At 37.1% G+C, this 25,641-nt stretch overlaps 1 protein-coding gene and 1 non-coding gene across 2 annotated transcripts; one reads left to right on the plus strand and one right to left on the minus strand.

The window, feature by feature from the left end:
- Positions 1 to 2,649: 2,649 nt before the first annotated feature.
- Positions 2,650 to 2,756, minus strand: LOC133315479 (small nucleolar RNA R71). Its single transcript, XR_009752095.1, has one exon. It is a non-coding gene; the product is annotated as a small nucleolar RNA R71 (small nucleolar RNA).
- Positions 2,757 to 15,754: 12,998 nt separating this feature from the next.
- LOC133315469 (aquaporin NIP1-2-like) lies at positions 15,755 to 17,543 on the plus strand. The gene is made up of 5 exons (XM_061517095.1): positions 15,755 to 15,868; positions 16,130 to 16,354; positions 16,450 to 16,647; positions 17,130 to 17,191; positions 17,324 to 17,543. The coding sequence occupies exons 1-5, from the start codon at positions 15,755 to 15,757 to the stop codon at positions 17,541 to 17,543; spliced, it is 819 nt and encodes a 272-aa protein (XP_061373079.1).
- The last annotated feature ends 8,098 nt before the right edge of the window (positions 17,544 to 25,641 follow it).

A 25,641-nucleotide genomic window follows, 5' to 3' on the forward strand; every position in this document is an offset into this window, starting at 1 on the left:
AAAACGTTGGCTGACCAGCGTTTTAGCGTCCTTGTCCAGAGAAAAATGCACACTTTGTGCAGCACAGCGCTAAAACGGTCAGAATTAGCGCTTTAGCGCGGTTGGCCAGAGTGTCTGTATTGGTGTTGTTGGTGAACGCTAAAACGCTCATAGTGAACGTCTTAGCGCGCACAACTAGAGAGTTTCATAATGATGGAACTCTAGGGACGCTAAAACGGTCAGGATTAACGTTTTAGCGCCCAGCACATAGCAAAAATTTCTCTTTGATTTTTCAAAAAAATTTCCCCTTTACTTCTTCATCTTATGGATATGGTATGAACATGGAATTACATACCTAGTACAGTGGGTTGCCTCTCACTCAGCACTTGTTTAACGTCACAAGCCTGACGGGTATGATCTATCTTACCTCCAATAAGGCAACTGTCAGTAGTTGCTTATCCACAACATTCCCCACATATAACTTCAACCTTTGGCCATTGACGGTGATGAACCCTTAGTTCATCATAGTTTTTAGCAGGAATTAGGATCAAATTGTGTGATTAAATGATGAAAAAAACAAGGTTAATGTCCTAAGATGTCCTCAATTACAAGTTCAAGAGTTTTATTGGAAATTTGTATGATTCTTGTAGGAAAAGCAAGCTTGAAAGGCAACTGGAGAAGGAAGAAGATTCTGGAGCTCAAGGGGAGAAAAATTGCCTAAGTGTTGAGCGTTAAAACGTCCACACTGAGCGTTTTAGCGCCCTGCTACAGGAAGAGGCCAAAACTTGCTGGTGATGAGCGCTAAAACGCCCACACAGAGCGTTTTAGCGCGCTGCTGCACTTAGAAGATGGAAAATTGCTGGTCTTGGGCGCTAAAATGGCCTGCAATAAGCGTTTTAGCGCGCTAAAGTGGAAAAAGGATTCTGGTCTTCACCGCTAAAACGTCCAAATCAAGAGTTTTAGTGTTGGAGTCAGTTAAAGTCAGTTGAGCATTCACCAAGTTTGGACGCTAAAACGGTCATTCCTTAACGTTTTAGCGTTTGAATCAGTTAAAAGCAGTTGAGCATACGTAAAGCATGGACGCTAAAATGGTCACTTATGGACGTTTTAGCGCCCACATCAGTTTTCTGTTTTTAATTGTAACACTATATAAGGCAAAGCCTTGACACTTAGAGAGATCTGGATCTGAGGGATCTGAACTCTCTCTCTCTCTTAAACTTTAGTCTGACTTCTCTCTAAATTCTCTTAGTGTTTAGTTTTTGTATTAGGATTTCTTTGTAATAGTTTGGAGATTGAAGACTTTCAACATGGAAATGAAGTTTGCTTCTTCTTCTCTTATTTATTCCTTAGTCATGTCTGAGTAGAGTCTTTGTAGTCTGAATGCAATAGAACTCCATGATAATATTATGTTGATTTGATTAATATGATGAAGTATTTTTCATGTGTTGATTTGAGATTTTCTGATTTAATTATTTCTATCAAGGAAGTAATATAGAACAGGGGTGTTTATATGACTTATGTATTTGATAATCTCAACATCAAAATTCTAGTACTCAAGGGATTGATGCTAGAGTTCTGATGTAATCTTAAGACTTTAGTATTTCATGCATGTATTAAGAAAGAGATCACCAAGGGATTGGGGTTTCTGATTAATGTATCTATCAGGGTAGTAAGGGATTACATCTTGATGATAAGTAAAAGGTTGATTAACATCACATGGAAAGGAATTCATCATATGATCAGTTTTTACATGGGTTATTATGGAGGAAAGTTGTTTTCTGACTACTTGTTGTTTTATTAATTCCTAATCCATATTTACTTTGTGTCAAATTACTTACAATCAATTTTCTGGTGACAAATTATTCATGATTTTTACAAACTCTTATCTGATTCAAATTAGTTTTCTATGGTTTATTGGTGTTTGAACACAATTCCTCGTGGGAACGATCTTTACTCATCATTTTATTACTTGTACGACTAGTGCACTTGCTAAACGTCCAACAAGTTTTTGGCGCCGTTGCCGGGGAATTTGTTTTTCAACACTAACTGATACCATAGAATTCTGAGATTGAATCCTTTTATTTTCAGTATTTTAGTTTATGTTAAGTTTCTGGTCAATTTTGATTCTGGTATATGCGAGGTACACTTGATCCGAATTTGTTGTTGTATGATCCAGAATTAGAAAGGACATTGAGGAAGCACAAAAGGGCAGCCAGGCAAAGGAGACAGTTGCAAGAAATTGGTGAATCAAGTACGGTTAATCAGGAAGAGATAATGGCAGAGAATCACAGACCACCACCACCACAGAGGACACTGGGAGAGTACATGACTCCTGCAGTGATTCCTCCAATTGGGAGTGTTGTGCGCCCAACAGTGGAGCCCAACAACTTTGAATTGAAGCCTGCTTTGATACATTTGGTGCAGAAGGATCAGTTTGCTGGAACCAGTGCAGAGGACCCTTACTTGCACATAGAGAACTTTCTATTGTTGAGTGATACTGTGAAGATAAATGGTGTCACAAGAGATGCAATTCTGTTGAGACTATTCACTCATTCACTGACGGATGATGCAAGGAGATGGCTGCAATCATTGCCACAAGGAAGTATAACAACTTGGGATGATCTGCAAACCAAGTTCTTGCAGAGGTTTTTCTCAGCATCCAAGAGGGCCAAGTTGAAGGATGAGATTACAAGCTTTAAGCAGAAAGAGTCAGAATCCATTTATGAGGCTTGGGAGAGATTCAAGACTTTGTTGAGGAAATGTCCACAGCATGGAATTGAGGCATGGCAACAAGCAGCAATCTTCCTGCAAGGAATGACCACTAACACTAGAACCTTGGTGCATGCCACTGCTGGTGGATCATTGACTACCAAGACCCCTCAAGAAGCCTTGGATATCTTTGAGTCATTGGCATCTCAAGAATTTGATAATGCCCTAGTGGCTGACAGAAGGACAGGAGTCATCAGGTTGGATGGGTATGATGCTCTGTTGGCAAGGAATGATCAACTGATGCAGACACAGAGACAACAGCAGCAACAATTAGATACCCTTATTAAGCAACTCTCTTCACAAAAGGTAGCTTCTGTGGAAACCAAAAGTGTATGTGCTATCTGTGGCAAAGGCCATGTGACAGAGGAGTGTGATTATGGGGGATCACCAGAACAAGCAGAGGTGAATGGAGTGTGGTATGATCAGAATAATCAAAGGAACTACAACAATCAGGGAAGGAATGTTTATATGCCACCATGGAAGAACAAGAATCAACACCCAGGATTCAGCTATAGTTCCAACCATCAATTGAATCCACCATTACATCCTCCACCACCACATATGAAGGAGCAGTCAAGTGATCCTGCTGCATGGGAGAAAGCGTTTGCTCAGTTATCTAAGACAACTCAGGATTATATCCAGGGGTCTAATTCATTCAGGGAAGAGACAACTGCATTCATGCAGGAGACCAGAACTTCTTTCAGAAATCAGGAAGCATCAATCAGAAATTTGGAGACCCAGATTGGTCAATTATCAAGACAGATATCAGAGAGACCACAAGGGAAATTTCCAAGTGATACACTAGTGAATCCTAAGGAGCACTGTAAAGCAATTATGACAAGAAGTGGGTTGGTACTTCAACCAGTGAAAAAGAATGTGGAAAATAAAAAGAATGAAGAAGAGGTTGTGGTTGAAGATGTAGTCTCTGATGATGAAGTAGAGAAGATGAGAAATGAGAAAAGTGAGAAGGAAGTAGTTGTTAGAGATGTTATAGTTGGAATGATAAAGAAGAGGAAGGGAAGGACAATAAGAATGAAGGAGAGGTAGAAGTTGGTAAAAATGCTTCCCCACAAAAGATGATGAAGTGGGAAAAGAAGAAGATGGCTGACAAGAAAGAACAGCCAGTTATTTTATCTCCCTATGCTAAAGTTCCCTACCCTCAGAGGTTGAAGCAAGAGATTCAGAAACAGCACTATGCAAGATTTCTGGATATCTTCAAAAATTTACAAATTAACATACCATTTTCTGAAGCACTGGAAAATATGCCTCACTATGCAAAGTTCATGAAGGATCTTCTTACTAAGAAGAGGAAATTAACTGATGGTGAGACAGTGGCCCTAACAGCAGAGTGTAGTGCCCTAATCCAGAAGAAGCTTCCAACAAAAATGAAAGATCCTGGAAGCTTCAGTATCTCTATTGCTATAGGAGATGTGGAGGTGGGAAAGGCATTGTGCGATTTGGGAGCCAGTATAAACTTGATGCCGTTGACAGTATGTAGAGCTTTGGGAATCAACACTTTGAAGGAGACCAATCTTATTCTGCATCTTGCAGATAGATCTATCAAGAGGCCTGAAGGTGTGGTTGAAGATGTCTTGGTCAAGGTAGACAAGTTTATTTTTCCAGTGGATTTTGTGATTCTTGACATGGAGGAAGAGGATACAGAAAGTCCTCTATTGTTAGGAAGACCCTTTTTAGCAACTGCAAGATCTTTGATAGATGTTGAACAAGGAAAGTTGTTGCTAAGGGTGGATGAGGAAACAGTCACAATTGATGTATTTGAAACCATCAAGCACCCTGTTGATGTGGAGGATTGTTTTAGATTGGATGTGATACAGGAGGTTGTGGAAGAAGTGAATAAAGAAGAAGAATTCCCAGTTGAGGAAAAAGATCAGAAGAAGAGACAGGTACAGAAGATTACCAAGAAGAGCCAGAAGTGGAAGAGCTTGAGAAGAAGATTGATGACATTCCAAAAGGAGCACCTAAGGTAGAACTTAAAGAATTACCTTCACATTTGAAGTATGTGTTCCTTGGGGATGATCAAACATATCCAGCAATCATTAATGCAATGTTGTCTGATGAGGAAGAAGGGAAGTTGATTAAGGTACTCAAGAAGAATAAAATGGCTATTGGATGGCAGTTTTCAGATCTTAAGGGTATTAATCCTTCCTTTTGCACCCACAAAATATTGATGGAGGAAGAGGTCAAACCAGTAAGGCAACCACAGAGGAGACTCAACCCCACTATGAAGGAAGTAGTGAGGAAGGAGGTGGTGAAGTTGCTTGATGCTGGGATGATTTACCCTATTTCAGACAGTGCTTGGGTGAGTCCTGTGCAGACCGTGCCCAAGAAAGGGGGGATGACTGTGGTGAAAAATGAGAATAATGAGTTGATTCCCACAAGGACAATCACTGGCTGGAGAATGTGCATTGATTACCGGAGGCTGAATAAGGCAACCAGGAAGGATCATTTTCCACTTCCTTTCTTGGATCAGATGCTAGAGAGGTTGGCAGGACATGCTTTCTATTGCTTCTTGGATGGTTATTCAGGGTACAATCAGATAGCTGTGGCACCAGAGGATCAGGAGAAGACTGCTTTTACATGTCCATATGGAATATTCGCATACCGGAGGATGCCTTTCGGTTTATGCAATGCTCCTGCCACTTTTCAAAGGTGCATGCTTTCCATTTTTTCTGATATGATAGAAGAATGCATAGAAATTTTTATGGATGATTTTTCTGTATTTGGTTCTGATTTTGATGTATGTCTAGGGAATTTAGATTCTGTTTTGAAAAGATGTCAAGACTGTAATTTGGTTTTGAACTGGGAGAAGTGTCACTTTATGGTGACAGAAGGTATAGTTCTTGGACACAAGGTGTCTAGGAATGGAATTGAAGTGGATAGGGCAAAAATTTCTGTGATAGAGAAACTTCCTCCACCTGTAAATGTTAAGGGTGTGAGGAGTTTTCTTGGTCATGCAGGATTTTATAGGCGGTTCATAAAATTTTTTTCAAAAATTGCCAAGCCCTTATGCAAGTTATTGGTCAAGGACCAAGAGTTCCTGTTTGATGATGAATGTTTGCATGCATTTCATGTTTTAAAAGAAAAGTTGACCACTGCACCTATCATGATGGCACCTGATTTCTCATTACCATTTGAATTAATGTGTGATGCCAGTGACTATGCTGTAGGAGTGGTATTAGGCCAAAGAGTGAATAAATTGTTGCATGTCATTTACTATGCCAGTAAGATCTTAAATGATGCACAAAAGAATTATGCTACTACAGAAAAAGAATTACTGGCTATTGTGTATGCATTTGACAAATTCAGGCCATATCTGTTAGGATCAAAAGTTATTGTTTACACTGACCATGCAGCTTTAAAGTATTTGTTAAGCAAGCAGGATGCTAAACCCAGGTTGCTCCGCTGGATGTTACTGTTGCAAGAGTTTGAGGTAGAGATCAAGGACAAAAAGGGAGTTGAAAACTTGGTGGCTGATCACTTATCCAGGATTACAGAAAAAGAGCTTCAAGAAGGACCGGAAGTAGTGATCAGAGAAGAGTTTCCTGATGAACATGTTTTGGCAATATGTGCTGTCACAGAGATGGTTAGGGATAAAGTCTTATCTATCAGTACCCCACCATGGTTTGCTGATTTCGCCAACTATAAAGCTGCTGGATTGATGCCTAAGGATTTAACATGGCAACAGAGGAAGAAATTTCTGCATGATGTTAAGAGATACATTTGGGATGAGCCATATCTTTTCTATAGATGTTCAGATAGTGTGATCCGACGGTGTATTCCAGAGGAAGAACAGAAGGATGTGTTGTGGCATTGTCATGGTTCTGCATATGGTGGACATTTTGCAGGTGAGAGAACTGCAGCAAAAGTATTGTTGAGTGGCTTCTACTGGCCCACTTTATACAAGGATGCAAAGAAGTTTGTGGAGGCATGTGACAACTGTCAGAGAACTGGGAATATTTCTAGGCGACATGAAATGCCGTTGAACAATATCCAGGAAGTGGAGATCTTTGATGTTTGGGGTATGGATTTTATGGGACCTTTCCCTTCTTCCTACTCTAACAAGTACATATTGGTGGCAGTTGATTATGTTTCCAAATGGGTTGAGGCCATAGCTACACCAACCAATGATTCCAGGGTGGTGATTGCTTTTCTGAGAAAGAATATATTTTCAAGATTTGGAGTCCCTAGAGCTATCATTAGTGATGGGGGCACTCATTTTGATAATAGGATGGTGGAGTATGCCTTGGCTAAGTATGGAGTGAGGCACAAAATAAGCACTCCATACCACCCACAGACTTGTGGTCAGGTTGAGATTTCCAACAGGGAATTGAAGAGAATATTGGAGAAGACTGTTGGGAATGCTAGGACCCAGTGGTCCAAGAAACTTGATGACACTTTATGGGCGTATAGGACCGCTTTCAAAACTCCTATTGGGATGTCTCCATTTCAGTTGCTGTTTGGAAAAGCATGCCATTTGCCAGTTGGATTGGAGCACAAGGCTTTGTGGGCTGTGAGATATCTGAATTTTGATTCCAAAGCAGCAGGACAGAAAAGATTATTACAGCTGGATGAATTGGATGAGTTTCGTTTGTCTGCTTATGAAAGTGCCAGTTTGTATAAGGAAAAGACAAAGCTATGGCATGATAGGAAGATCACACCTAGAGACTTCAAGGTGGGGGATCAAGTACTTCTGTTCAATTCCAGGTTGAAGCTGTTTCCAGGGAAGTTAAAGTCTAGATGGTCTGGACCGTTTGTGGTAAAAGACATGAAACCATATGGGGCTGTAGAAATCAGTTCTTTGGATTCGGACAGAAGTTTTACAGTCAATGGTCAACGATTGAAGTTATATGTTGGAAGTGCTGTGGATAGGCAACTACTGACAGTTGCTCTATTAGAGGTAAAATAGATCATACCCGTCAGGCTCGTGACGTTAAACAAGCGCTGAGTGGGAGGCAACCCACTGTACTAGGTATGTAATTCCATGTTCATACCATATCCATAAGATGAAGAAGTAAAAAGGGAAAAAAAATTTGAAAAATCAAAGAGAAATTTTTGCTATGTGCTGGGCGCTAAAACGTTAACTCTGACTGTTTTAGCGTCCCTAGAGTTGCATCATTATGAAACTCTCTGGTTGTGCGCGCTAAGACGTTCACTATGAGCGTTTTAGCGTTCACCAACAACACCAATACAGGCACTCTGGCCAACCGCGCTAAAGCGCTAATTCTGACCGTTTTAGCGCTGTGCTGCACAAAGTGTGCATTTTTCTCTGGACAAGGACGCTAAAGCGCTGGTCAGCCAACGTTTTAGCGCCCCGTCACTTATTCATAAAACACGGTTTCCCTCTCACTTCTTTCATTCACAGTATTTCTGAGTTCTTGTTACGTCTCCATCTCTCTCTCTCCCTGCATCTTGAGTTCTTGCTACACTCTTTCATCGCATCTCATCCACTCCCATTTCAGGTACTCATCCACTTCTCTTCATCTTTTCAATTTGGATTGCCTTAGGGTTTACTTCACAACCATGGGAGTTCCTAGTTTGATTCATGAACATGTTATAATTCTATGATTAGATTGTCACTATATGTTCATGTTTGAATCATGCTGTTGTTTCCAACTGTTTGGGGTTTAGAAGAAATTTCCTCATGTTGATAATTCATATATGCAACACACACACACACAAGGTGTTCGTGGAAATGCCTGACCCAAAAATTGGCCTGGCGCTAAAACGTTTGGTTTCAACGTTTTAGCGCCCGTCCAGTTTTTACACACGTTTAAGGCCAGGACGCTAAAACGCTCAGTGTGACCGTTTTAGCGCCCAGGCCCTGTTTCATACAAAATTGAGGGTCTACATTATGGCATTGTGGGGTTGTAATTCATACATGTTTTGATCCAAATTCCCCACTACAAGAGTTCTAAATCTGGGAATTGTGGAATTGGATTCATGATATGTAATTGTTTGACATTTGGACTGATTTTCTCTTGTTGTGTAGGCACAATGTCTTCTCCTTCTCAACCAGCTCCCTCTACACAGGGGAAGAAGAGATATAAGAAGCGAGCCCGAGTGAATCAAGGAGGAGATATTGAGGCTGAGCCTACCCCACAATTTGATGCTCACTTTTGGAAGAGTGAGGAACATGAGAAACGTTATACTGACAAGACTTCCAAGAGGCCATTTGTGAGAGAAAGAAAATTCGTTCTAGAAAAGGATGAATATCCTCAGTTTCAGTCTCAGCTGAAGACCAGGGATTGGGCAACTTTTGGAAGAATATTGGGTGATAGCAGCCCTAACATAGCAAGGGAATTCTTTGCTAATGCGTTTAATGGAGATCAAGGAGGCCAGAGGACCTTCACTAGCTGGGTGAGGGGAAAGAAAGTGAAGTACGATGCTCACACCATCCAAAAGCTGCTGAAGATAAGGTTTTGTGACTATATCAATAATGCCAGTTGTGAGTTCAGGAAGAACTGGCAGAATTGAAATTCCACCAAGGAGGAGTGACCCAGACTTTGAAACCTGGACCAAGATGGGGGCAGCTGAGCCTATTTTGCAGACTATAGCCAAACCTGGTGAAACTTGGGAGTTAACCAAGGATAAGGTTGCTCCTAAGTTGATTTGGTTGAGGCATTTAAATGGTGAGGCTAGAGTCTGGTTTCACTTTGTAATCTCAAATGTCATGCCCTCTTCCAACCAGGCAGAGGTCATCCTGAAGAGAGCTGTCCTGATTCACACTATCATGACAAAGGCGAAGGTGGAACTTCCTATTCTTCTTCAGGACAACATTTATGATATGGCTCACTCTGACAGTGACTCTGCTGCTTTGGGTCACTGTTCCTTGATTCAGTTGCTTTGTCAGAAAGCTGGTGTAGATGTTACTGATAATGGGGCACCAACTAAATTGCACCCTACAATTGATGCCGCAATGATAACAAAGCAATTGAAGATAGGAGGAGGGGAGGCCACAGGATTGACTCCTGGTAGGAAATCTACAGCTCAGAGTGATGATGAATTAGAAGAGAGGCTACGGTCAGGGGAGCAATGGACGGTGAATACTGACTTCCGTATGAGACATTTGCGCAGGCGTCTCCGGTTTATGCAGTCCAGCCAGCACTCATTTCAGACATATATGGTGACGATGATGAAATCTATATGTGAGGCTCAGGGCTTAGATGTTATTGATTACCAGCCTGCTGTATACCCTCATTCTGATGAGGAGGAAGCCTTTGAGGCAATGGCCCGGACTCACTATGCTGATCATGTGGATGGAGCTGCGCCTGCTGATGGTGCTACATCTTCCCATGCTGCACACACTTCAGAGAGACAGCCTGGTGTTGATGCTACTACCACAGAGACCACTGCTGCTGCTGCTGATACTGGTGCTATGGATGAGGACAGGGGTATTGATCCTGAGTACAACCCCTTGCCTACTGCTGATCCAGGCTCATATTTGGTGTTTAGTGATGATGAAGAGTCTACTGACTAGACTCCTCATTTTGTTTTTACACATTTTCTGTTTTTATGGTTTTATTTTGGATACTTTTAGTTACCTGTGGTATTATTTTTAATTTTGTACATTTGTTAGTACATTGAGATTCTCTGTTTGAATGATGCACTTTTGAAATAGTACTGATGCTATTTGTTGATATGTGAATGTGTTTCAGAACTTGTCAACTGCTTTTTAGATTTAAATTAGTTGCTGGGGACAGCAACGTTTAAATCTGGGAATGGGGTGTGAATGAATGACATGATTATGGTGGTATCACACAGTTGATGATGACACACAGTTGATGAGCCACAAACAGGGAAACATCTCAATCCTTTCTTTTAAATTCTTGTGAATGTAGTTTTAGGTAGTTTAGGTAGTGTTGTATATGTACAAAGGTTGGATTTAGAGTTGAGATGATGTGAATTTTATGAGGATAGGATGATCAAAGTTTTACATGATTGATCAAATTTTTTTGATGCAATTTGAAATCCTTGCATGTGTGCTAAATGATATGTTTGCATGACTCATGCTATGTGAGGAGTAGAGAGATCAGTTTGATGTATATAGAGGAATTCAAGCATGCACTCTGAACTGTGAGACATAGAGCCTATACAGAATTTTTTTTGTTCAGAGAGCACTTCACTGTATGAGTAACTCTAGAACTTGCCCTGTTTCTAACTTGAAATAGTTCATGGTTTGTAAAGTAGAGTTTATAGAGGCATTTTTCTTTTGAACCAAATTCTCCTATTGCATGGAAGCCTTAAGCCAAACTTTTTGTGATAAAACTAAGAGCCCTGCACTTATTCCAGATCCTAAATTTTCAGATTATGTGTTCAGATAAGGGGTAAGGAGGAAAGCTCTGTTGGAGAAAGGTGTTTCTGCAATGAACAAAAATATTAAGTGTTAAGTGTTGGAAATTTGGAGAAAAAGAAGAATGAAAAAGAAAAAAAGAAGTAAAGGCACAAAGTGCTTGGTTTGGAAAAGGAAAAGAAAAAGGAAATGAGGAAAAAGGGAAATCAAAACAACACAAAGTGTTGAAAGTTGGAAGAAAAGGAGGAAGGAAGTTCAAGAAAAAGAAAAGTTGTAGAAAAGGTGGTGAAAAGAGTAAATGAAAAGGAAGAAGAGAATGAGAAGGATTAAGGAGTACATAGATAAATTCAATAGTGATCCTCCTCTTATCTGAATCTGATTCATCTATCTAACCTTCTGCAACATCAAATCCTACCTTTAGCCAACTACGTGCCAAGCCATTTTTCCTTCTTCTATACAGAATCCTATTCCTAGTCAAGTCATACCACCAAAGCCTCTTTTGTTCTGCTTATGAATCACTGTCACTATGGAAAGTGAGAAGATGGGCAAGCTTATAGTAGTTTGAGTGCAGTGGAGATTGAGTGATGAGTACACCCTTAGACACTAGAGTGCAAGAGAGTTTATTCTCACAATTTTTGAGAAGTTCCAAGTGAGGGGGTGTTTGTGTTGAAGGTCTCTGCATTTCATCTTACTGATCTGTTGAAAGTCATTGTGATGAGGTTAAGCAAGTCATAGTAAAAGATAGATTGCTGGGTTGTTAGATTGTATCTTGGAAAGTTGATCTGTCATATTTCAATCCAACCTCATAAATTTCATGTGTAAAGAATCTCAAGTCTTTCTCTGTCTTTAAAGTTATTGCTGAGGACAGCAATATTCAAATCTGGGAATTGTGATGAACCCTTAGTTCATCATGGTTTTTAGCAGGAATTAGGATCAAATTGTGTGATTAAATGATGAAAAACAAGGTTAATGTCCTAAGATGTCCTCAATTACAAGTTCAAGAGCTTTATTGGAAATTTGTATGATTCTTGTAGGAAAAGCAAGCTTGAAAGACAACTGGAGAAGGAAGAAGATTCTGGAGCTCAAGAGGAGAAAAATTGCCTAAGTGTTGAGCGCTAAAACGTCCACACTGAGCGTTTTAGCGCCCTGCTACAGGAAGAGGCCAAAACTTGCTGGTGATGAGCGCTAAAACGCCCACACAGAGCGTTTTAGCGCGCTGCTGCACTTAGAAGATGGAAAATTGCTGGTCTTGGGCGCTAAAACGGCCTGCAATAAGCGTTTTAGCGCCCTAAAGTGGAAAAAGGATTCTGGTCTTCACCGCTAAAACGTCCAAATCAAGAGTTTTAGCGTTGGAGTCAGTTAAAGTCAGTTGAGCATTCACCAAGTTTGGACGCTAAAACGGTCATTCCTTAACGTTTTAGCGTTGAAATCAGTTAAAAGCAGTTGAGCATACGTAAAGCATGGACGCTAAAACGGTCACTTATGGACGTTTTAGCGCCCACATCAGTTTTCTGTTTTTAATTGTAACACTATATAAGGCAAAGCCTTGACACTTAGAAAAAGCTCTGGATCTGAGGGATCTGAACTTTCTCTCTCTCTTAAACTTTAGTCTGACTTCTCTCTAAATTCTTTTAGTTTTAGTTTTTGTATTAGGATTTCTTTGTAATAGTTTGGAGATTGAAGACTTTCAACATGGAAATGAAGTTTGCTTCTTCTTCTCTTATCTATTCTTTAGTCATGTCTGAGTAGAGTCTTTGTAGTCTGAATGCAATGGAACTCCATGATAATATTATGTTGATTTGATTAATATGATGAAGTATTTTTCATGTGTTGATTTGAGATTTTCTGAGTTAATTATTTCTATCAAGGAAGTAGTATAGAACAGGGATGTTTATATGACTTCTGTATTTGATAATCTCAACATCAGAATTCTAGTACTCAAGGGATTGATGCTAGAATTCTGATGTAATCTTAAAACTTTAGTATTTCATGCATGTATTAAGAAAGAGATCACCAAGGGATTGGGGTTTCTGATTAATGTATCTATCAGGGTAGTAAGGGATTACATCTTGATGATAAGTAAAAGGTTGATTAACATCACATGGAAAGGAATTCATCATATGATCAATTTTTACATGGGTCTGACTACTTGTTGTTTTATTAATTCCTAATCCATATTTACTTTGTGTCAAATTACTTACAATCAATTTTCTGGTGACAAATTATTCATGATTTTTACAAACTCTTATTTGATTCAAATTAGTTTTCTATGGTATATTGGTGTTTGAACACAATTCCTCGTGGGAAGACCGAAAGCTTACCTGAAATAGCTTTTTTTCTAGCCTCTTCCACGCCAAAGTGTCCACAAGCCAACAAAATGCTCAACAAATGACCAACACACCTATCCATGGTAAATTTATCACAATTAAACATATATCCATTTCATATAAGTTTCACAACAAACCATTGTTTGATACTTACCTCAATCTCAAGTAATTAAGAGCCTTTCACAATGTCCTTGCTCTTGCTCCACAAGTCCACTTGATCTTACACTATAACCAAGGAACACATTTCCATTAGTATCCATCATCAATACATACATACAATACTGTTCATTTCTACAGTACTATTCATGTATACGTCACTATTCATGTATACGACACTATTCAAAAATACGGTATGTTTAATTTTTCCGAATACATTTTCACCGTTAAAATCCTCATCTAAACATTTTTCTCAACATGAGCTAAGCCTCAATCAAGCTCTAACATTCTCAATCAAACCAAACTTTCAAAATGGAAACTTAAATTCAATCTTCCTCAAAACTCAAAGAAAACTAGGATTTCTTAACATAAACTTACCTAGAACGAAGGGGAAAGCTTACTTCAAGCTCCCATGGCCTCAAGCTCCATCAAAACCCCTATTTTCCATGAAATTTGAATTCTTAGAGGAAGAAGATCTCTCTCTAGAGTGAACCCCACATGAAAATATAGGTACCAATGTGTTCATCTCAAAATTTTTCACAAGTTTGACTTTGGAACGGAGTGATTTGGAGATCTCTAGCTCTCTATATGAACGTTATTTTACTCAAAACCTCTCTTTTCCATTTTTGTTCTCTGTCGATGGTGAAGTTGAAGAAGAATACGAAAGCTTATATATATATTTCACTTACATGCTTAAGTGAAATTTAAATGGGTAAAGACTTATCTATCTAATCACCTTCATTCATTACCAAACTATACCCAATGAACTAGAATATTTTTCTAGTCATGTTTCTAACTTTACTTTCACTTTTTGGGTAACTTTGTTTACCTGCATTTTTACCTTTCAACTGTCATTTTAACTATTTTTTCACCAAAAGTGACTTTATTTCTTTTTCTTTTACTTTCTTTATAATTGTTCTTCAATATTAAATCCACAACTACTAGTGAGGGTTATTATATATATAAACAACATAATTTTTATAATCCTCTAAATGATTTTAAAATAAATTATTAAATAACTTATAAATTTTAAAAATATTAGAATTTTTTTTACTTTTGTATATCAATGCTTATTATTTGAAGTAATTAAAACAGTTTATGAAAATTTAACATGAAGGTATAACATTAATAGTAAACAATCTTATCTTCTTAATTTCTAACTAATTTTATTTCACTTTTTTATTAAAAATAATTAGCTGTTCATTGGCTTAAGTTTTTAACTTTTGCTGATGTAATATTTTGTTCCGATGGGTCATATTTAAGAGGAACGAGCTTCAACGATTTCAAAGTTGTTGCACATATTTGTTCGAAGACTAAGGTAAGCTATCCTTTTAATTAAATAAGCGTAATACGTAAATGTTTCCCAAAAAAGGAGTAATATGTAAATGACAATTATTTGCAAACTTAAAAGATATTTCTACCGTCAACATTCTTTTCTGTTTATATATCTTCTCAAGGGATTTGATTTATCAAAGAAAAGTATGGCAAATTAACTACAAAAAAAATGACATAAAATTAGAGTTGTTGCATGTACTCAAATTAGAGTCATTATCTATTTCAGATCATCTTGTTTCAGTTTTTACCATTAACCAAAACTATTCAAAGCCTAGTCTGCTTTCATTTCAATTTTGCTTTGCCAACCCCGTTTTCCAATTCAAAACTTTACCGTGGCAACCTCATATTATTATACATTCGACAAAACAGCAGATATTACCCAAAAATAATTAATGTTGAGTGCCATTCATGCTCCTTTCTGCATTTCCATTGGGTAGTTGGACAAGCTTTCAAATGCTTTTCTTAGATCACATCTCACAAGTTACAAATTTCACTGTTTCCATCGATACATCCTATATATGCAAGACAATGATTTTATCCAAAAGTTACGATAAGGGGTAGAGCATAAGGGAGTTTACTTGCTAAAAAGTAAGATATTGAAAAGGAGTAGGTACCCAAAAATATATTGACACGTTGAAGTGGTTGTCATCTTTGAAAAAAATTGAAAAAGTCCAATCTCTTAATCTCTCTAACTAACAAGTCCCCTGTGGCCTGTCTCTTCCTCTTTTAGGACTTTGGGGTCCCATAAATTGGAGTAATTGCCCGCTCGGTTCTTCATCACTTTTTGTCTCGGATACAAAAACATTGCATCCCTTTGACAAAGTAGAACATTCATCTCACTTCATTTCTTAGCTTTTTTCCATATTCTCCGTCGGTGATGGCTGATAATTCATCAAGCAATGGAAACAACGAAGTGGTTTTAAATGTAAACGGTGATGCCTCCAAAAAGTGTGACGGCATCGAAGAAGATTGTGTGCCATTTTTGCAGAAGGTGTCTCTCCTAATCTTTTCTTTTATAATACAAAAAGTGGTTTCTTCTCTACCCAAAAATCATTCAAATGCTGTGTTTCCCAACCCATATGGGTTTTAAAAAATGAATTGTTGTCCCTGATAAAATTCCAAACTTTTTTGTTGCTTTTATAATCCCCGAACAGTATAGTCTCTTTTCGAATAAATTTATCGATTATATTGAGCTTGGAAATTTGATTAGAATACCAAAACTAATGATTTTGATCATCCCTATTGAATGTAGGTGGTGACAGAGGTGATGGGGACGTACTTCTTGATATTTGCAGGATGTGCTTCGGTGGTTGTGAACCTTAACAACGACAAGGTGGTGACTCTTCCTGGGATTTCTATTGTTTGGGGACTCGCTGTTATGGTATTGGTTTATTCAGTTGGACACATCTCTGGTGCTCATTTCAACCCAGCTGTCACACTTGCTCATGCTTCCACCAAAAGATTTCCTTGGAAGCAGGTGAACCAAATTAACCATAATTCGTATCCAAATAAAACACTTAAATGTCTCAGTTTTTCTTAAAGTATTGAATTTTCCTTCATTTGGTGTTGCAGGTGCCAGCATATATAGTAGCTCAGGTGGTTGGATCCACACTTGCAAGTGGAACACTAAGACTTATATTCAGTGGAAAGGATGACCATTTTGCTGGAACACTTCCCGCTGGATCTAACCTGCAAGCTTTTGTGGTCGAATTCATTATCACTTTCTATCTAATGTTCATCATTTCTGGAGTTGCCACCGATAACAGAGCGGTAATAAAAATTCTTACTTGTTTGCTGTCATATTTTCTATTGAACATTTTGATTAAGACTTGTTTAGCATATGGGGGTTGGCAAATGACCTAGAAAAATTCTCTTACCTTTGACATAAAAAACTGGTTATTTAAATTGACCAACGGCATAAATATAGGAAAATATTTTTCTCATTCCGTTGGAGATAACTATCTCATTTTATACACTCATTGAATTTTGTGCCAGCTTTTTCCATTTTTTTTTTCTTTTTGTTTTAAAGTTTGGACCCCACATATTTATCTCACACACATAAGAAACCTATCTCAAGCAACATGAAATTAATAACTCCCATAAACATATTTGTAACATTTTGAATCACTTGGAATGAATGCTAGAAATTTACATCACAAGGCGCATTTCACGCGTATCAAAATCTATATTTGAATAATTTTCGACCCTATTTCATAGCTTTGGCTTATTCATTTTATTTTTAAATCCTGCAGATTGGTGAGTTGGTTGGGCTTGCAGTTGGGTCAACGGTACTCCTAAATGTGATGTTTGCAGGGTATTAACTCCTCCTAAAACTTAACTTAATATACCAGTTTAGATTACTGTTATTCAATAAAATCAAAATATTACACCTTTTTGAAGCATGCCCAAACTTAGAACTCATTTGTGCGTGAATAATATGTGACAGGCCAATCACTGGAGCATCAATGAATCCAGCAAGAAGCTTGGGGCCTGCTATTGTGCACAATGAATATAGAGGAATATGGATATACTTGGTCTCACCCATTGTGGGTGCTGTGGCTGGTACATGGGCCTATAATTTCATCAGATACACAAACAAGCCAGTGCGTGAGCTCACCAAAAGTGCTTCCTTCCTTAAAGGAGTAACACGTGGTGGGCCTGAGTGATGTACCAGCAAATGCAACAATGTTCTTTTCTCTCTTTTAAAAGTTATCAATACTACAGTTTTGTTTAACATGCAAAAGTCATGACTTAAAACAAGCCAGATAAACGATTCATAATAATTCATTTACATTTTGCTATTTATTAATAGAACCGATCAATAAATAAAAGGCTAGAGTATATGAATGTAACATACGTGGAACAATCATACATAGATACAAATCCTATTTAGTAATGTGGTTCCGCTGCATCTACAATATATATACTCTAAACTAAACAACATTATGCGATCACGCTCTTTGTCCAAAAATATTGATGATTAAGAAATTTTACAACGAAAAACTAACATGGATAGATTTTGCAGTTTTAAGTAGGGGTGTTCGCGGTCTGGATTGGATCGGTTTTGAAGCAAAAAATCATCCGATCCAATTCCTTCGGTTTGGTCATTACATCATCCGATCGGTTTGAATTTTTTTTCAAATCCGATCCAATTTTTTTCGGTTTGGATTGGATCGGTTTTCCGTTTTTTGAAAAGTCAAAAAAAACAGAACTTATAAGAATTATTTTTAGAAAAATGAGTAGTATTATTTGTCATGGATCCTTTGTATTGGTAGTAGCAGAAAATTTTGACAATACCGTAGTAATAAGTCTTCCAAAATCACTAATAAAAAAAATTATTGATCGATGTTCTAATAAAAAAAGTAATGAATTCTTTTACAGAAATCACTGTTTTATTACTTATAAATTATAATGGCTGCAAAAGTGGCCACTATGAACAGTGGCCAAAACACAGCTTCTACAAAAAACTTAACCATGTATACTAGATTAACGAAAGTAATCCAGAAATTCCATAACATAGTAAACTTAAAACATAAAACTGAATTCTTCTTATCCATACATAGATCATTGGCATGAATACTACATTAACAAAAAAAAAATTTGGTAGAAAATAAGTTTGGATCGGTTTTCAACATCCAAACCGAAAACCGATCCAATCCAGTAAATATTTGCGGGTTTTTTCGGTTTTCGGTTTTTCGGTTTTCGGTTATTTCGATTTTTGGTTTTTCAGTTCGGTTTTTGCGGTTTGAATCGGTTTGGATCGGTTTATGAACACCCCTAGTTTTAAGTATGTATTACGCCTCATACCAAATTAAATACTATCAATAAATTCATATATCAAATGTTCCAACAATTTTTATCTATAATTAAATAACTAAAAATTAATGAATTTAGTAAATAACAAACCTTTTTTTTCCTCTTTATTAAAACTGAACTCAAGTTTTTTGATCGTTAAATGTAATAAACTTAAGTTATTAAAATATTGCTAATACAAAGTTATTTGATTAAAAAAATAATTTTCTTTTTAAAACAAAGATGCAAAAGTTTCTAATCTTTTTTCAGTAAATAAAAGTTTCTAATTTTTTTTTGTATAAGTAAAACTTTGTAATCTTTGTTTTGCACTTTTAAGTATGTACTACGCCTCCTCCCAAATTAAATACTATCAATAAATTCATATATCAAATATTTGAACAATTTAAATATATAATCAAAATAACTAAAAATTAATGAATATACTAAATAACAAAGCTATTTTTTCCTCTTTATTAAAACTGAACTCAAATTTTCTGTTCAATAGATGTAATAATATTAAGTTATTAAAATATTACTAATACTAAGTTATTTGATAAAAAAATATAGGATTATATTTAGGGATAGGTTATTCTACCTACTTCTATTTTGCCTATCTTTGCCTACTCCTTTCATTACCGTTCGATTACAATCTAATCCAACGGTCCATATTTGCGAAATAAAATAAACTCTTTTCTCCTCCTTTTTTTATTTTTCTCCTCAATTCCTCTCACACCATTTTTTCCCTCTCCTGTTTCTCTTCCTTTCCGCTATACCTATTTTTTTTTATTTTTTTTTATTTTTGTAAATAAAGAGGGGCTAAGCCCCAGAAACAGAAAGAAATTACAAATCAGAAACTAACAAGCTAGACATATTTCTAGCATCAGCAACTATAAGTTCCATCAACTGAGGAGGAGGATCTTTAAAAATCTTGAAATGGAGATTATTAGTCTGCCCAGCTTTAGCTAACCAATGAGCACATTTGTTGTTTTCTCTCTTGGTATGAACAAGATGAATAGTCCAATCTGCTTTTAACCATAATCTCAATCTGCTAGTGACTTGAGAGTCCCTAGGGTCTTCATGTTGCTCCTTTAACATCTGGATGGCTTGGCTAGAATCACATTCTAGCTCTATTCTTTTTAATCCTGTTCCCCAAAGCAGTTCCAAACCTTTCAGTAATCCCCATAATTCTGCATCAAGAGGATTGCAGGAACCTAAATTACAATAGAAGCTTCCCAAAAAGGATCCATTGTGATCTCTTAATATACCACCACAACTAGCTTTTTTCATGCCACTAGAAGAAGCTCCATCACAATTCAACTTAACCCACCCTTGCTTGGGGGCTGTCCAAACGCTATCGTTGGAATCACCACGGCGCTGATAAATTCGGGCTTGCAGAATCTGTTGGACAAACATCCAAATTGAAGCTTGCGATTGCTCATCATGACAGAAATGATCTTCATGGATCTCCAAATTTCTCCACTCCCACAAAAACCAACAAGTAGTAAAGAAAATATCCCTCCAGTCCTTCACTTTATTGGAGGTCCACATGTTATCGATATTTAAAGTCAACCAATCCTGCAAATTCGAATTCATAAAGGAATTGGGTATCGAACCTGTAAACCAAGATTGCCAAATTTTCCTAGCATGTCTACAATCACGAAGAACATGAATAATAGTTTCCTCATGATTTGGACAACTTGGACAGACATTTGAACCTCCGCTCCACTTACTGGTTCTGCTGCGCACTGAAAGTTTAGCAAGCAAAGTCATCCACATAAACACTTTCACTCGTTCAGGTCCATTCCACGACCAAACTTTTTTCCATAAGCTAGTGTGAACATCTGCTGGGAAGTTCATAAGATTACAGTAAGCGACCTTAACCAAAGAAGTTGAGTGATGATTATTGATCCAAACTAATCTATCCTCCCCATTCCTTGGAATAAGCCCGAGATGATTTGTTACTGCATCAGCCAAATCTGACTCCAGAAATTGATGAACAACTTCAAGACGGAAACCATCATCCACCATGTAATCTGCAATTGATTTCTGACTCTCCTCCCACGGCACCTGATTGCTCGACAACTGCTGCAAATTTTCCTCCCATCCCAACCAGTTATCAGTCCAAAGCTTTACTTCAGAACCATCTGCTATTTCCCATCTAAGACCAGCAAGGAAATTACTCCAACATTTAGCAAGATCACGCCAAAGTTTAGAGTCATATGATTTTGCCTTTATACCTCTCCTTAAGTCTTGACCTCTACCATACTTGGCTACTAAAATCTTAACCCATAAATCATCTTTCTTAGTTAACACCTTCCACGCCAGTTTATGAATATAAGCTTCATTTTGGAGTCGAAGATTAATTATTCCCAAACCACCTCTATCTTTGGGTTTATACATTTGATCCCAAGCTACTAAATGAGCCCGCCTTCTGCTATCCTGATCTCCCCAAATGAAAGCCCTTTGTATCTGCTCAATTTCATCACAAAACGTTACTGGTAAAAGACCATTCTGCATATGGAAAGAAGGGATTGCAGCAATAACCGATTTCACCAAAGTAACTCGACCAGCAAAAGAAAGGCAATGGCTTTTCCAACCATCCAGTTTTGAACGTATCCTATCCTTGATAGCTCCATAGTCTGCTTTAATATATCTCCCTTGTTTAACAATAGAGCCTAAATATCTGCCAATACTAGAAGTGCGCTTAAAGCCCATTCTGTTGACAATCCTTGCAGCAACTTGAGTATCAGTATTCGGGGAAAAATAAATCAAAGATTTATTTGCACTAACACTTTGCCCCGACATCTCACAAAAGAGATTAATACAATCCATAATCACCTTAGCTTACTCCATATCTGCTTCCGCAAAGAGAATGATATCATCTGCAAATAAAAGGTGGGATACACTCGGCCCTATTCTGCAGACTCTAATAGGCTTCCACGAACCCATAGTCACTTTTTCAGCGATCAAGTGGGAAAGCTTCTCAACACACAACACAAAAATATAAGGAGAGATTGGATCCCCTTGACGAATTCCTCTCTGAGGAACTATGCAATCCGAAGCCACACCATTTATCAAGACCCTCGAACGATTAGAAGTTATAGAAGCCATTATAACACCAATCATCCAATCAGGAAACTGAACTTCAATAAGCACTTTATAGATAAAACTCCAACTGAGTTTATCATAAGCTTTTTCAAGGTCCAGTTTGATTGCCATTGTACCTTTCTTTCCTTTTACTCTCCCCATAGAATGAACCAGCTCCTTTGCTACTATAATATTATCCTGAAGCTGACGATTTGGCACGAAGCTAGCTTGGTAAGGAGAAACTAAATTCTCCATTGTAAGCTTAAGCCTATCCACAATGATCTTGCTCATACCCTTATAAATGACATTACACAAAGAAATAGGCCTGAATTGAGAAACATACATTGGCTTAGGAACTTTGGGGATCAAAGTGATCAGAGTGCCGTTGACTTCCTCAATGCTGGAAGGGTTTTCTGCGTAATACTTGATATCTCTCCAAATCTGTTCACCAATAAATTCCCAGTTCTTTTTGTAGAATGCTGCGGTATAGCCATCCTCCCCTGGAGCTTTCGAATCTTTCATAGAAAAGAAAGCTCGTCTGACTTCATCTTTTGAAATTGGAGCACCTAAGTTAACAGCAGTCTCATCGTCCACCTTTGGCCAAAGAGTCTGGACCCAAGGACGATCATGGTTTTTCTTCAGAAAATAGTTTAGAGAAGTAAGCATTTATTACCCGTGCAATGTTGTGATCTTCTCTAATCAAGTTTCCAGCATCATCTTTCAACTCCAAGATCTTGCTCCTTCTACGTCTAACAATTGTTTTTGTATGATAGTACTTTGTATTCCTATCTCCTTGAGCTATCCAAGTAGCACGAGACTTTTCAAACCACAAAAGTTCCTCCTGTTCTAAAACTTGTTCAAGTTCACCCCTTATCTTGCCTTCGATCTTTTCCAAATGGCTTTTATTCTGCTCAGAAATTGCCCTCTGGATACCTTCAAGCCTACCAATCAACCTGTTCTTCTTATGATGGATATTACCAAACACATCTTTATTCCACTGCTTAATAAGAGGAGTGAAATCACGAAGACTATCAACTGTTCTTTGATCCTGACGCCAGTTTTCCTTGATGAAATTGTTAAAAAATTGATGATCCAACCAAAAAGAATGAAAACGGAAAGGGCGTTCCACCCCATCAACTTTGCTTGGCTCTAAGGTGGGAAATTTATGATCCAACCATGAACTTTCCCTTTTCCTCAAGGATAATGCTAACATGAACTTTAAATATGCTAACATAGTAACATGAACTTTAAACTCATCAGGATTGCAAGGGCATAGAGATTCTTCGAAGTGCATTAAACAAACCGGATTCAAAGATATACTTTGTGTTCATAAGCATGGAAAAAAATTGATAAATTGAAATTGGTACAGCGATTTTTTATTTTTTTTGGAGTAGGCAAATAGGTACAGCGATTTATTTTTTTTGAAACTTAAGCATGGAAAAAAATTGATAAATTGAAATTGGTACAGCCAATTTTTATTTTTTTTGGGAGTAGGCAAATAGGTACAGCGATTTATATTATTTTGGAACTTATCAGGATTGCAAGGGCATAGCGATTCTTCGAAGCGCAGTAAACAAACTGGATTCAAAGATATACTTTGCGTTCATTAGCATGGAAAAAATTGATAAATTGAAATTGGGAATATATGTAATCAACCAAAAAAAATCGAAAAATCTTATAAGGATAGTTGGATTAGTTCCGCGAAAAAACCTGAAAGTTCAAAAAAAAAAAAAAAAAAGAAGCTACACTGCCGTGTGTTCACCTGGCGGCAGACATCAGCGATAAAGGTGGTGAAAAAAATAGGCATAGCGGAAAGGAAGAGAGAAAGGGTGTGGAAGAAATTGAAGAGAAAGAAAGGAAGAAAAATGTTTATTTTATTTTGCGAATATGGACCATTGGATTATATTATAATCGAACGATAATGAAAGAGGTAGGCAAAGGTAAGTAAAATGGAAGTAGGTCCCTTATATTTATCTCATTTTGCATGAGATAACTAAATTTCCTACACACACAAAAGATGAGTGAGTCCCACTTCTTTTTTCTCTCTCTCTTACTTATGGGTCCCACTTGCAATCTTGTTTCTATAATATAAGATAACTATTTTCCTACAACATAAGAAAATTATTTCCCAAAAATATATTAACTTTCTGTTTAAAACAAAGATGCCAAAGTTTCTAATTTTCGTAAATATAGATTAACGATCTTAAATTAGACCTCCAAATCTAATTCTTGGATGGTGTAATTTTTCTTTCTTTTTTTATTTGGCACATAGGACTGTGTAATATTTCTTATACCTTCTTTGAAATCTCGCAAAATTCGGAATTCACTAGCTATTTGATAATGTCGGTTAACAAAACTGATGTCGATTTTTGAGAAGCAACACTAAAGTCTGATTGGGTTTGTAGATTTTTTATTCTTTGTGACACAGTTGGTGCTTCAAATTGTAAATATGAATTTTTAGTGCATCAAATGGGTTTTTAGGTCCCAAGAAAACAGTTTCCAATATTCGATTAGGAGTTAGGACATTATGGTTTGTTTCTGAATTGAGCTGGTGGTTATGCACATAATGTGGCAAAGGGGTATGACATTGACAAGAGATGTATTCTGTTGTCTCTGTTTTCACGCTTTCTTGAACCATGAATAAGGTTTAGTGACGACAGTGTGGTTTTGTAAGAGACAAAGAGAGAGAAAATAGAATACATCTCTTATCATACCCCTTTGCATCTTATGTGGAATTACTGGTTTATTTGTAACGGAATCGTCTTTGTAAGCATAACCGATCTGCTCAATTCAAAAACAAACCACAATGTCCTAATCGAATATTGGAAGCTGTTTTCTTGGGACCTAAAAACCCATTTGATGCACTAACAATCCATATTTACAATTTGAAGTACCAACTCTGTCAAAAAGAATAAAAAATCTACAAACCCAATCAGACTTTAGCGTTGCTTCTCAAAATGACATCGATTTGTTAACCGACTCTATCAATCAGCTGATGAATTCTGAATTTTGCAAGATTCCAACTAAGGTTAGAAATATTACTCCATCCTATGTACCAAAAATAAGAAAAGAAAGAAAAATTACACCGTCCAAGAATTAGATTTGGAGGTCTTTTCCCTTAGCAATGCTGCAGAATCAGATTTAGTGCGGGTTGAACCTGGATTTCTCAACTCACTTTCCGGTCTAGCCCTCTTTTTGTATTATTTAATGCTTTTATTGAATGGTATGAATTATATGTGTGATTAACATGATATTTGCGATAACATGTCATATAGGACACGAAGGTGTCATATTGTTGCATGATCACATGTCATACGTGCATATTTACTATTATGTCATTACCGACTAGTGTGATAGTTTATGCGCGTAGTTTTTGATTTTAAATATTCTCGTAAAATAGAATTATGATTATTATGATTTTAGAAACAAAATCTAGATTAATGGTTATATTAATTTTGTAAATTAATTAATTATTATGATTTTGGTAAAATCTAGAATAATCAAATTGATTATTTTTGGAGTTTTAAAATCAAGCCAAATTAGTAAGAAAATTTCCTAAGAGAATTCTTTTATTTTGCGAGTAATTTATGGGTCTACTAGAATGGTCATGTGTTAAACACACGCTGCATACCACAATCATGTATCATGATTGTGTGAAGGACACGCTGCCTAACATGACCGGATTTTAGGACCTTAATGATTTCAAGATTCAGATAAGCTAAGTGATGCACGTTCATCGGCGCTCTTGCTTACATAGTTTTTGAAATCAAACAAATGATACTCTCAATTAAATAATTCTTGGAAATTAGGAAATATTGTGTATGTTGAATGGAAGGAGATTTAAATTAAGAAATTAATTTAACCTTCAAGCGCATTATAGGACCA

The sequence above is a fragment of the Gastrolobium bilobum genome, unplaced genomic scaffold (assembly GCF_033153095.1).
Source record: "Gastrolobium bilobum isolate Gb01-03AN ecotype WA unplaced genomic scaffold, APGP_CSIRO_Gbil_v1 utg2803, whole genome shotgun sequence".
Taxonomy (NCBI): domain Eukaryota; kingdom Viridiplantae; phylum Streptophyta; class Magnoliopsida; order Fabales; family Fabaceae; genus Gastrolobium; species Gastrolobium bilobum.

Coding starts and splice junctions, on each gene's coding strand:
- LOC133315469 (XM_061517095.1), top strand. CDS start 15,755: ATGGCTGATAATTCATCAAGCAATGGAAACAACGAAGTGGTTTTAAAT. Junction 16,355..16,449: donor AAAGATTTCCTTGGAAGCAG/GTGAACCAAATT, acceptor TTGGTGTTGCAG/GTGCCAGCATATATAGTAGC. Junction 16,648..17,129: donor TTGCCACCGATAACAGAGCG/GTAATAAAAATT, acceptor TAAATCCTGCAG/ATTGGTGAGTTGGTTGGGCT.